Here is a 13,776-nt window from a genome sequence, read left to right as displayed (position 1 = left end):
TATGTGTACCTTTTTACTTTTTTGGTAAACTTGCCAAGTAGGGTCTTCGGAAACTTGGCACAAGGGAGTTTCTTTGACTGTTTTAGTTCTAATACAAGATTCAGTGAAGAAAAATACACAGGTTCTCTTTGTGTAGAATAACTTATTACAAAGTAGAGAACAATTACCTTTCATGAGGAAGCTGTGTTAGTGGAAGCTAACCTAAAGAGATTTGGTTTGGGTATGATGTGGCCACACTGTGGCTTTCACGTACTTCAGAAAAAGTGAGAAAAGGAGAATGATCATAAGCCTATCTGTTTGGCTACATGGTCTGTGTAGGATAGGAAAGAAGTTCAAAATTATGTACTGGGGCTGCTTGAAGATACTACCCAGTGCCTGTTGGGACACGATTGCCAAACTGTCTGATTTCTCTCAGTAACTCGCCCTTCGGGTATTTCCAGAAGCGGAGATGCTTTCGTAGATAAGAATAAGCCAGGGAGAATGCCTTCTGGTATACTGGTGACTGTAGTCCCATGGCCTGTGTTTGCAGCAGTGTTTCAGGAGAGAGGGGGGGGGGGGGGTTTCTGTACTGAGCTGTGAATAGATCTCTCCAGGTATGTTTACAATTGGAGAGGGTAAGAGGCCTCTGGATCAAATATCTTGATGATGAACCTGCAGGAACTTGTGCCTATTCTGTGTGCCAAGTTTCATATGAAGCCCTTTTCAGCAAGATAAACTATTTAATATGTAGTGCTTGGACCACATTTTCCTTATTGCCTCATTTGCTTCAGAAATTAGTAGATCTCAGTCAACAATCTAAATGTTAATCTAAACATTAATTTTGTTGCAAAAGGCCCAGCTTTTGTTTTGCTAGCATGTCCATGCACATCTTCTCGGAAGAGTGTTGGGACCCCTGCTATGTTCATTGAAACCGCAGGCGGTCCCCACAAAGCATGCTATCCCATTTTATTATTAGTCCTTTTGTAACGCACACCATGTATCACAACTTCAGGGGGAAAAAGAACTGAGCTGAAATGTGGCACTGGAAAAGCATCAACAAGGATCAACATGTACAAGGAAATCTTCAACTGTTAAGGAATTATTTTGGATGAATTAATCCTGCCTCTGGTTGTCTTGATCCCTGAATATCTGATGTTTGTGGCATATAAGATACCAGTAAGAGACTTAACTGAACTGCCACAAAATGCCTTGAGACTTCAGTGTTAAAACAGAACTAATAGAAATTGCTTAAAAATTGAACATCTCTGTAAAAAAAAAAAAATTTCCCAAAGGGTAAGGTACTGCAAGATTGACAGTTAAATATTTGTTATTTGTATTGTGGTAGCGTCTGGGGGACCCGCATTGCTCTAGATGCTATACAAACACAAAATAAGACAGTTCCAGCTGTAGATGAGAAGATGGAGAGGTAATATCTTTTATTGGACCACCTTCTTTTGGTGAAAGAGACAAGCTTTTGAGTACACAGAACTGCTCTACAAGTTTGGGAAAGATAGTATGTTTATCACTATTTGTGATAGTGTTAGAAATAGTGATTTGCAACTTCTCATGGTTGAGCAAAGGTATTAAAAACTATAACAATTTTTTTGCACTGAATCTCTGTTAATCTTTCCTCATATATCATTCTCTGTACTTTAAATAAACAAACAAAAAAAGATGCGACCTGCACACTTTGAATGGATGTGTTGAATACCGTGTCAGCCCCTTACCTTGGCTTCTGGGGAATTCACGGCTGCAGTTGAAGGCATAGTTTAAAAGATTTGCAGGTATTAACATGAAAGGGTTTGAGCATTCCTTTCAGGATCCCGTTATTTACTCTTCTTAAAGTTGTGTCAAAAGATCATCTTTTTGTGTACAGTAAAACTATTAATATTTTATTTGGCTACTGCTCATATGTTTGCCAGGTACCCCACAGAAACATGTTCAGACATAGATTCTGCCCAGAGAACAATCTAAATTCGACATGCCATAATGAGTTATGGTCATAAAGAAAATTAATATAAGGAGCAGGAGGATAGAGGGAATGAAGGTGACAGTGATAAGATCACTTGGTTACCAGGGTTAGTGGGCTGTGTCCTTATCTGGAGAATTGTCTTTTTTTTGTTTTGTTTTGTTTTTTTAATATATATATATAGTTTTTTCTCTCCCTGCCCTCCTTCCTCCCCACTCTCACTTCTCGTAATGGACATGGATCAGTTACCTGTAGGTTGTTTTTCCTTTCTCTAGGTGTATATATTACAGGTGGTGACACACCTGTAGCTTGCCTGAGTGTATCTGTTTTAAAAAGTCATATTTGGTTCCTTGTGACGCAGCCAAAAGGTAAAACTCTGAAAAACACTTTATTATTTAAATTTACAGTGAACAGGAAGGCTAATTAAAAAAGCACAGCAAGGTGCTGATTAAGCTGCTGTACCTTCCTGGTCCTCTGGATCTGGGGAATGACAGGTAGTTTTGCTATTCAGTAGACTACCTCTGGACACGCACTCATAAATAGAAAAGGAGTACTAGTGGCACCTTAGAGACAGACCAATTTATTTGAGCATAAGCTTTCGTGAGCTACCCCCCCCCACACACACAAACACACACACTTCTTGTTTTGGTGGAAGATGGGGTACATTAGATGCATTTTTGTGTTTGTGACACTTGGAACCCATGAAACGTTGTAGCCTTAGATGAGATTCAGTATGAGGCTCCCTACAGATCTTCTCCTGTCCAGACAAAATTTGAGACTTACGGCTTTTCAGTACTTCTGTTTCAGAGTAACAGCCGTGTTAGTCTGTATTTGCAAAAAGAAAAGGAGGACTTGTGGCACCTTAGAGACTAACCAATTTGTTTGAGCATAAGCTTTCGTGAGCTACAGCTCACTTCATCGGATGCATACTGTGGAAACTGCAGAAGACATTATATACACAGAGACCATGAAACAATACCTCCTCCCACCCCACTCTCCTGCTGGTAATAGCTTATCTAAAGTGATCACTCTCCTTACAATGTGTATGATAATCAAGTTGGGCCATTTCCAGCACAAATCCAGGTTTTCTCACCCTCCACCCCCCCCCACACAAACTCACTCTTTGTGCTGGAAATGGCCCAGCTTGATTATTGTACACATTGTAAGGAGAGTGATCACTTTAAATAAGCTATTACCAGCAAGAGAGTGGGGTGGGAGGAGGTATTGTTTCATGGTCTCTGTGTATATAATGACAGGTTTCAGAGTAACAGCCGTGTTAGTCTGTATTCGCAAAAAGAAAAGGAGGACTTGTGGCACCTTAGAGACTAACCAATTTAAATTGGTTAGTCTCTAAGGTGCCACAAGTCCTCCTTTTCTTTTTGTGTATATAATGTCTTCTGCAGTTTCCACAGTATGCGTCCGATGAAGTGAGCTGTAGCTCACGAAAGCTTACGCTCAAATAAATTGGTTAGTCTCTAAGGTGCCACAAGTACTCCTTTTCTTTTTGCCAGTACTTCTGTGTTTCTGTATTTTCCATGAACTGTGTTGGATTTGGCTATGGTTACTGCATTAAAATTGCAGGTCTAATATTTTATATTGTACAGTAGAACCTCAGAGTTACGAACACCACAGTTGCGAACTGACCAGTCAACCACACACTTCATTTGGAACCTGAAGTATGCAATCAGGTGGCAGCAGACCAAAAAAAAAGCAAACACAGTACATTACTGTGTTAAATGTAAATTACTAAAAAAAATAAATAAAGGGAAAGCAGCATTTTTCTTCTGCATAGTAAAGTTTCAAAGCAGTAGGAAGTCAGTTGTAAACTTTTGAAAGAAGAACCATAAAGTTTTGTTCAGAGTTACGAACATTTCAGAGTTATGAACAACCTCAATTCCCAAGGTGTTCGTAACTCTGAGGTTCTACTGTACTGTTCATTCTCTTTCCATACATCTTTTATTAACATTCCCTTTGTTATGGCAGTGCTGTTGCCAGATTCTGCGAGTCAAGCTTATATCATCAAGCAAATCTCTGCAATCCTAGAGGCAGGACTCTGACTAATGTGGAGTGTCAGTTTAATTAAATATTTACTGTTGGGACATAATGGCCTGGAAGTGGCTAATGAGAGATGCCCCTTTTCACTTCCAAGCTATCAGCCCAAGTCTGGATCTACTTTGTAGTGAATGAAAGTCATTATCAACTAAAAGCTGTTTTTTGACCTGTGGAATGAATTGATGGTATTGGTCTAGCTCTGAATGGACAATTGTCCATGTGATAAAATACCATCACGGCTGGCAGTCATGCTAGGAGTCTCAGCTGAGTAGCTGTAGCTGGAATGGATCTGGTGACTGAACTATCTTCTCACCCCTAGACCAGGTACCTCCAAGGCAGCATTGAGGCATACTGGTCAATCTTAACTGGGGTTAGGCTTGCACTTCTATTTCCCACAGCATATCTGTTGCATGCACTCACTAAAGACTTTGTCTCCAAGGCTGTCAGTGTGGCATCTTTCACCAGCATTAAATTCACTTTAAAATGTTAAGTAGTACTCAATATGCCTGCTGCTCTGCAATTAAAACTGAAACAGCCAAGCAACGTCATCTGCATTTTTCTTGAATGTCCAGTGACTGGAAAAGTGGTGCGGTTGGTTCTCGAAGTTCAAAGGTGGGAAACTAAGAACAATAGGTTTGTGATTTCTAAAAGAACCTGAAGTGTAAGTATAGATGCAGGCAGAAATTCAGCAATGGGTATGTAAGACACACATCCATTTTTATCTTTTGTACCTGCTTTTTTTCCCATCTGTAGTATCCCATTTTGGTGGTTCTCAGCATACAGTAGGGCCAAAGTCTCTTCACTACTGCGCCTTGTCCATTATGCTACAGGATTTGTCTGTGGCTGACCAGTTCAGGGTCTGATGATTCTGACTCTTCATCTTGCCATCATAGTTAAATTTGCAGAGATTTTTATCCATGATGGCATCACTCCCTGTTCTTGTCCCTGCCTGCCATAGGCTATTAGGTAGAGCTTCTGATTACTAGGTGACTAACATTTTTTAACATTAACTCAGTTAAGGAATCTGGAAAGCTCTGCATTTAGTAAGTAAAACTCTTGCTGCTCCCCACCATCACTATCCATGAGAGGTTGAAGAACAAAATGAGTCTGTTTTGATTGTTTTTCAGACTGGTATGTATCCAACAGAGTCAAAATCTCATTAGCAACAAGTCTTTAACAGGGGAATGAAGAACATGTTGACATGGACCAAAGGGATTCAGAGTGTGTAACTAATTGATGTGCAGGGATTATAGGTTATATCTTCATGATTCACACGCATCAGTGACAAAGGGTCATTTTAATTTTAAACAATCAGCATGCTTCATCCAAAAGCTGCCCTTCCACATCCCAGGAGGAATGGATTGTGTCAGCTGACAGACTAGAGAAAACTCTGTGGTGGGGCTTGTTAATGCTTGCTAGAAAGTAGGTCATGGCCAAAAGTAGCCTGACTGGCTTTGTTGGAAGTGTGTCTCAAAAAGGGAGGGAATCTGCTGAGGGGAAAGCTCAAATAGTTTTTCCAATCCTCGTTGTTTAACAGCTGATATTGTGTCTTAACCCTGCTTTCCAGTACTAATACATAAAAGTATCCTTAAAAGAATACTAGCTTTTATTTCTGCCTGGGAAAATGTTTATGGCATAAATTTAATCTTGGATGCGAGATTTGGTGATAAATTTAAAATTTCAAACAGATTGTGCCTTTTTATTAAACTTTGCTTTTTCTTTCCTGAATTCTATTTTCATTGAAGAGTTACTGAGACTTGACAGTAATCTTTGAAGAATATTAGTTTTAGAAACAGTTTTGCTCCTCCACCATATATTTTGCACTTCAGTTCTCTCTTGTGCTTTATTCCTGATAATATATGCATGAAAAACAAGTATTTTTCCCCCTTTAAGAGCTCATCTGCTGTTGCTACAGCTTCTCCATCTGAAGTCTAAGTCCTCTGCCTGTGGCATAATGATAATTTCCACAGCAACAAATTGTGCTATCGAAAATAGGAGGCTTTGACTTTTGGTGCTGAATAAGTATAACACATTTAACCCTTAGAACAGACTATACTGTTTTCAAATAAAATAAAGATTATGAGAATTAAAAATGCAGAAAATATGCTATAGGATCCAAATTATGTCTAAAAAGAGTTTCCTTTCATAATTTTCAGTGGGACACATGCAGATCTTTAAAAAGCCAACATACTGGAAATACTGCCTTTCTGGCTGGACTTCCCCTCCATAACTTTTCCTTGCTCAGAGTTTATAAACAGAGGACCTGATCCTGCAAACACTTTCTCAGGCCAGAACCCCCTTTTAGGCATTGGGCCCTTGTCCAGCAACCCTTAGAGCTTTCAGGCTTTGAGGTTTGAAAAGCCTGCTTTATGTAACGAGCCTGGCCTTTGCTACATGCAGAGGGAAAAGGAGATGATTAGTTAATAGACTTTTGAAAACAAAAACTGGTGTTTTGCCCACAACATAACCCCAGCCCTCCTATATATGTCTGTTTACAGCCTTGTCTCCTCCCCACCTTCTAAATCTAAACAGTTAGTACAAATGCCTCCTGTGGGTAACAGGAAGTTGCCTCATGGCTCAGACAGCAGGCAACACTTGAGTGCAAAGTCATTGTCACCTGAGCCTGTGTGTGATGCCTCTTAGGGTACATCTACATTGCAATAACAAACTCCTGGTACCAAGTTTCAGAACCTGGGGCAATTAACTCAAAGCTCGCAGAGCTTGTGCTGTGGGGCTGAGAATTGCAGTGTAGGTGCTCAGGTTCACGGGGAGGGTTCAGGGCTTGGGCTCCAGCCCTAGCCCAAACATCTACACTGCAACGTTGTGCCCTGCAGCCCAAGCCCTGCGAGTCCGAGTCAGCTGACCCGGGCCAGCTACCACCGTGCAGCTGGTCTTTTATTGCCGTATAGGTGTACCCTTAAGGTATGTCTACACAGCCCGAGCTCCAGCCCAAGCAGCACCTTCAAAGCACTCTCTATTCAGCTACTTCTAGAGCATTAGCACAAGCCCTGCTAGGCTGAATTTGTCAACTGGGCTGGGAGGCTTGCTCCTGTTCAGTCCAGAATGCTGTGTAGACATAACCTCTGAAATGCCTGAGCTCCACTAGACCGGTCAGTGAAATGCCAAGCACACAACTTTGTTCTGGGTTTCTCATATTGTTGCATTGTACTGGCCCCACGTTTTAAGGGATCATACACCACTTGTACATAGAGTACTTGGGGTGAAGGAGAGGCCAAGCACTGCGTACACTTTAGGCATAAAAAAAAAACTGATTTCTATACTTTTGAGAAAGGTTAAACACTCTCTGTGCTACCAATGATTAACAGACCTTAAGTGTTAATCCCAGTTGGTTCCTGTGTACTCGGACGGACGCACCCGTCTGAACTCTAGTATTGCTTTCATTTAGAGAGAGTGAGAATTGTGTTTGTGTGTGGTGGGAAAGAGTCTTCCACTGGTGCTAGAGCAGTGGCTCTCAACCTACTGATCATTGGGGGCTGCCTATGCGGCCCAGAACGTGTTACCTGGGCCACAGGTTGAGTACCACAGCACCCCCCCACAGACCTCTATGCCCAGCACCTCCCACCCAAAGACCCCTCCACAGAGTGGGGCCAGAGCACCTCTGGTCAACGGCCACTGGATGGGCAGACTCCCTCAGTATGCTATGAATAATGCCCTAGAGCATCTATGGCTAGCAAGGGTGCTAAGAACCCTGGGATACTCCCCCAGAACCAACCATGCCTGACTTGTATCTGTAGCGCACTGAGGACACATCAGCAAAGGTCTGAGGCGTAGCAATGTGTTGTGGACACCCAAGCTCAAGCTTGGAAAGAGCAGGTTTGCAGGCATGGGTCACTCACTCCCGGGTTTACTGTGCAATGTAAACATACCCTGTGTGTCCTTACACATACACACAAATATAGGCGAGGCGGTAGCACTGCCTGTTAAGGTTGCCCAACACTTCCCATTACAAGACCCTTTTTTACAGTTGTTTATAACTTTCCGAAACTTTAATCATTTGGTTTGAAATGTTCCCTGCCAGGTATTTGCCTCAGGCTGAATTTCATTTTATAGGGGCTTCAGCCAAAATGAGCTCAGCTGTATCCAAGAAATTAGGAGAAAATGTTGTTTTTGCCCTTATTTAAAAACAAAAAAAAAATTCTGGTGACTTTTTCTTTGGACAGCTGTACTGCCCCTAGGCTTTGGAGCAGGGACTTGACATTTGCCAGAGGGTGGCCTTTGTGTCAAGCATGTGCCTTTTGCCTTCCCAATGAAAAGCCACCCAAATCTGGCCAAGTTTTAAGCCTTTGCAATTTTGAACATGCTCTATAAAGACTCCGTAGATTTTAGGGGCTGAATTTCCTGAAGATTCTGTCCGTGCTGCAAGTGCTCCAGCCCAGAGCTGAGCCAGACTTCCTCTGAAATTTCTGGTCTGGGTTGCTGAAGGCTACATCAGGTGCTAGCATCTCAACTGAGAGCAGAGGCACTCTCTTCTATGCTCTGAGTGCCTCCCCTGCTGGGCCCAGGCAATGTGGAGGAGGAAGCTACCTGATTTGAATGCAGAAGTGGTTAGAGCAGATTGGGACAAGGAGTATGGGGGGCAGTCACTGCGACTGAAGGGTGGTGAGGGCAGGTAGGGGAAACTGGGAGTTGGCATGTGTGGAGACTGGGAATGATTGGGCAAGGAAACTAGGAGTTGGAGGGAGATGGGGGGAAGACTAGAAGCCAGTAGATGGAGTGGGGAACTGAAATCGGATAAGGAATCTTGTTGGGAGGAGACTGGAACTGAGAACCAGTGAATAAGCAAACTTAATTCTGGCATTTTTCTAACTTCTTCGAGAGCTTGAGTTGCCCACTGTAACAATATTCTTTTAATGTAGTTTTTGTGTAGTTAATATATAACATGAGTGTGAATTAGCCTCTTCCTGATTCTGAGATTTCTTTGTAATGTAGCACATACTGATCAGCTGGCTATGTTCAGTCAGTCACATCTTTTTGTCTTTATATTACAGATTCACATTACCTATGAATGCTATCAGTTGTGAGGTGTTGGCCCATATTATTTTTGGATGCTGACATTAGGCCTTGCAACATGAGCCATTTTATCTAGAAATAAATTGTTTACTCGCTCTCGTCCAAAAGATGTGACCTGTGGCACAGTACTATCTCCTGGGATACTGGATAGGAGCCTGAGGCCATGATACTGCTTCTAAGGACATAATACATCTTGACTAATAAAATAATGTGCTAAAACTTTTGCTAGTGCTGTTCGACTCTAGCTGGAAGCAGAAAATGCAGTCGAGTACAACAGTTTGGATCCTAAATCATGGCTAGGGTCTCTGTCTGAGGACTGCCTCTGTTTGAGCTGCAGCTTCTTGCTTTATTCACAGATGGCCTGCTCTCCTCTTTTGAGAGCAGAGGGAGACTGCATCTCTTTCTAGGTCTTCTTTAAACTGATCTTAACTGAGGTTTTTCAATATTTCAAGAGGTGGTGTCTCTCTAAAGGAGTGCATCCTTAGATTTAACATTTGGGCTGTTTTGTTGAGCGTGCATTTGTGGATATGTTTTGTGTTAATATCTCTAGGCAGGACAAAGCCATCCAAACACATCAGTTTACATTGTCAGCTCTGCAGTTTACATTGTCAGCATTGTCAGCTCTACATTGTCTCCCTCCATTTCCTCAATAATTTTTCTTTCCTAGTAAGAAATCCTACTTTAGATTGGACATGCAGTGCTTTGCCATTGCCGTTACTACGCCTTCCTGCAGATGGTGTCTGTCTCGCCTGAGAACCACAACAGAAGAACCACCATATTGGACTTGCATCCTCTAATTACTGGGCCGGAGACAACGCTAACAAACTAGCATGTTCATTCTCTCTCCCATTTTTTTCCCTTGTTCCTCTTGGTAGTAAACTAGGCAGATGGTTACCTTTGTGGCAGCTAATTAATGCTGCGACTTGACAAAACAATTTGAGAGGCAGCCTCGTATTTAAAAAAAAGCCCAGCTGTCATAGAAGAATGAGCCAGCTGTCATATCTTGTAGTTTTCTGATCAAGGAACATAAGTCTTGATTAGACACACAAAATGTGGTCGTGTGACTTTTTATGTAACCACTATGTGCCATCAAAATTGAGCCAACAAGTCTTTGCACAAAGCTTATGCAGATCTACAAACAGTAATGAGTAGAGACCTGTCTAGGGATACAAAGAGGAATATAGCTCTCTGCCTCCTTTATTTGTTGATTAATTGATTGTCTGAAAGCAGGACTAGTTGTCTTTTAAAAGGCCTTTGTTGTAGGAGCTCCTCGCAGGAAATCTGGCAGTGACTAAATTTTTCTGGCGGCCTGTATGTTCCTCAGACTAGGCTTTTTTATTGTTGTTATTTCTGAGGTCCTGACTCAGCTTACAAACCTGTGGTCCATCATGATACATTGTATTGGTAGGCTTGATACTGCGAGTTTCGGAAGGTGGCCATTTTAGTTTTACTTGCATTACCAATAGCCATTCTTACGTAAATTCTTAGGGTTGTAAGGGCCTGATCCTATGAGGTGCCCTCAGACCATTGAAGTCAATGGTAGTTGAGGGTGCGCTGCACCTGAAAAAGGAAGGCACTCAGCTACAGGATTGGGCACTAAGGTCTGATGATCAAACACTTACTTCTGTCCTATTCAAATAAATGGGGTCTGTGCTGGAGGATCTCTATGCTCATGCAGAGCCCTGTTGATTTCAATAGGACTTTGCTGTGGCCTGCCTGCAAAGATCAAATTGCAGGATCAGGGCCTGAGAGACTCCCTGTCAAAGCACTCTCTATTCAGGTGAGAAAAAACTAAATGTAATTTAATTAGTTCTAGTAGGCCAACTTAATCTTCCACTTAACTCTAATTCTCAGTCATAAAATCCATGGAACCCTTGCTACAGTATCAGCTGTATTAAAAATTCGTAACGATCAAAAGTATACATTTCCCAAGAGTTCAGATCACCATTCTTCATTACTTCTGATGTTTTGCTAGTTAGTATGTGGGCTGACATATAGTCTGTTAAAGCAAAAGATAAACGATAGTTACTTTAGTCACATAATAATAAATGTAATCACAAAAATAGTTTGCTTGCTTTACGCCCTCCAGCAGAAATGCCTTTCAGAGTTGTCACTTTTAATCAACAAGAATAGCTTTCAATATAATGTATTTGCTGCAAGTTATTGCCTTTCATCTTTTCATGCTGACCCCCTTTTTAATTTGTGCTGAGGCAAAATATAAATTGAACTATTTCATCTCAGGTTTATTACATTTGTATTAGGACAATACTGTATCAAGCTACAATACTGTAATGTGTTTCCCTGTTCTCAAGTTCCCTAAATATGATTTCTGGGGATTGGCTCTATCCACTTTCATTTCCAGAGTTACTGTGATAATATAACAGGTGGTTTATTATTGATGAGGATGCAGTCAGTGTAATAATAACAAGCTTCATTAATGCCATGGTATTATTTTATTTCTGAGGTCAGTGTTAGCAGTGATTAATTTTTCCATATTTTATTGTATCCCTTAGAAACTAGATGCCAAATCTCTTGTCAAACTAAACTTCGCTAAAAACAATGAAGGTGAGTTGGTGCATTCTTTATTTTTTCTGAACGCTTTTACAAACCAGGATTATTTTATAGCTATAGGTTCATGTACTAAAATAACTTGTGTTACCTTCCATGTAGGATCCATAATTTTATTTTTGAGCCTGTCACTGTTGGAATCAACATGTTCTTCATTAAGGCCCCATTTCTGTCACCCTTCCATTGAGTAGTTTCTATTTCTGAAAGTAATCCCATTTCATTTTGTGACTGCTTGCCGAGTAAGGTACTACATGATGAGAGTAAGTGTTTCTGGAAGGATGAAATTACATGGTGTGTTATCTTTAACCGATACCCATAACTACTATAGCCAATTTACTACAGGAATCTGAGCCTGTACCTTAACCCTTCGCTCTGGCTTCCTTTAGTATCTTGAGATAATGTGCAACAGAATATAAAAGAATAAAGTCTTCATTAATGTTGCAGTGTTATGTCACAGCAGAATTAGAAGCACATTAGCCTGGAAAAGATGTTAATTTTCCCATGCTACTTATTCCCCAGCTTCCCAATCAATTCAGTGGAATAGTCTCTGGCTTTTAAAAGACCAAGGGAAAGGGAGATGCTACGTTCACTAAGGATATAGTAACATTGTGGGAAAGGGAGACCCTCATGTAGAAGTTGATGGAAATCATTGTAAGTCCAGGGGGTGTTGTGACTCAGCAGACCTCACTGATCCTCCTTATCAGTCTTCCATGATTTGAACTCCATTTTGAAGACACTGGTAAAATTGGGGGCAAAATGCTCAATAAATCATTTGACAACTCAGGATAATTGTTTTCTGAGGAACTTGTTCATGGCGTCTTCTGAATAACAACCTGTTAGAGAAGAGCCTGTGATTATGCTTCTGCTGGTTTAGAGACGTAAAATCAAGGATCAATCCAGGACCACCAATAAGATAAGGGAGACAATTATAGATTGATTAATAATACTTTGCATGTTATATGTTCTAATAACTTTACAACCATTAATTTATGAAACCTCTGAAGCAGATAATGATCATAATCTCTTTCCTGAGGGGAAAATGTAGGCAAGAAGGGCTCTAGGCATTAGAGATGGGATTAGAATTTAGAAGTTTGTATCTCCTAAATCCTTAGCTAAATCCACTAGACCACACTGTCTGTCATAAGAGTTCTATGATTGGTAACACATTTCTTTAGCGTTCTGCATTCAAATGAGAAATCTTAATGCCTTTACAACATTGTCATAATCGGTAAGACATCAACAAATTGATAAAGGTTTTAAAAAAACGAATAGCAATTTTTCGGTGCACAACTTACTATAGCTCCAGCTCAGTACTTTCTGAAAATCAGGCAGCTTTTGGGGATCTCAAGTTGGACACGCCAAAATGGAGGTCACGTTTGGAAATCCTGGCCGTTATATTTTCAGTTGACGATTCGGGGCATTTAGCTATACAGCTACCGTTAACTCAAGTGGGATTAGCTCAACTAAAATGACAAGCTTAGAATATTAAGGCGTCATAATAGAGACTCTTAAGTATAAAGGAGCCATTTCATCATGAACTCTGATTTTTCTCCACTTACAACTTTTTGCAAAACAGTATCCTTTGGGCTGCAATATTTTATGCTTAATCTCAACCCAAAGGTGAATTTTTAATGTAAATATTACAAGACTTGCAGGCCAAAGAGTAAAGTGTGGGAGGAAAAAGGTGTGTTTTTAAAGGCGTTCTCACCGTTTTTTGCTCTCCCATAGTTCAGTAAGATTGCTTTCAAAAAGTCATCCTTGAAATGAATGCATTCCTCCAGGGGCAAAGTACATGAGACATGTTGGAACATAGTTTGTTTCTAAACCTCGTTATGAATATTGTAATTCTTTAACCTTTTTCAGATGAATTAGCTTGTGCAGGCAAAGATTAGAACATTCTCAGGGGTCCAGGGTATATAATAATGTGCATCATACATCAGGAGTAGGGGTATAACTAAAAAGGCATAGGATTTAGGGTTAGGCTCTTCATCCTAGACTAATGAAGAAGAGCTCCCCTTCTAGTAGGTGTGTGTGTCTCTGTCCCGGGCTATCTGAGGTGGTCCATCACTGTCACCAAAATTGTTCCCATGCCGTGCCTCAGCCTGATTGTAAGAAGTCAGGCATGCTGGAATGGGTCGGATATTGGAGCCTGGTTAGCTCCACCGTCTGATTTTCCC

General features: G+C 40.9%; 1 protein-coding gene across 2 annotated transcripts in view; it reads left to right on the top strand.

Moving 5' to 3' along the window:
* PPIL2 (peptidylprolyl isomerase like 2) overlaps positions 1-13,776 on the top strand; it is a 116,014-nt gene that overhangs the window by 17,538 nt on the left and 84,700 nt on the right. For both annotated transcript variants that reach the window (XM_037878449.2, XM_037878448.2), the window contains exon 6: positions 11,545-11,596. In XM_037878449.2, the coding sequence (XP_037734377.1) occupies positions 11,545-11,596 (52 nt within the window). The remainder of the gene's footprint in view (positions 1-11,544; positions 11,597-13,776) is intronic.

This window comes from Chelonia mydas, chromosome 15 (assembly GCF_015237465.2).
Source record: "Chelonia mydas isolate rCheMyd1 chromosome 15, rCheMyd1.pri.v2, whole genome shotgun sequence".
Lineage (NCBI taxonomy): Eukaryota > Metazoa > Chordata > Testudines > Cheloniidae > Chelonia > Chelonia mydas.
The sequence above is the reverse complement of the archived record's forward strand: the minus strand, read 5'-3'. Positions and strand labels throughout refer to the sequence as shown.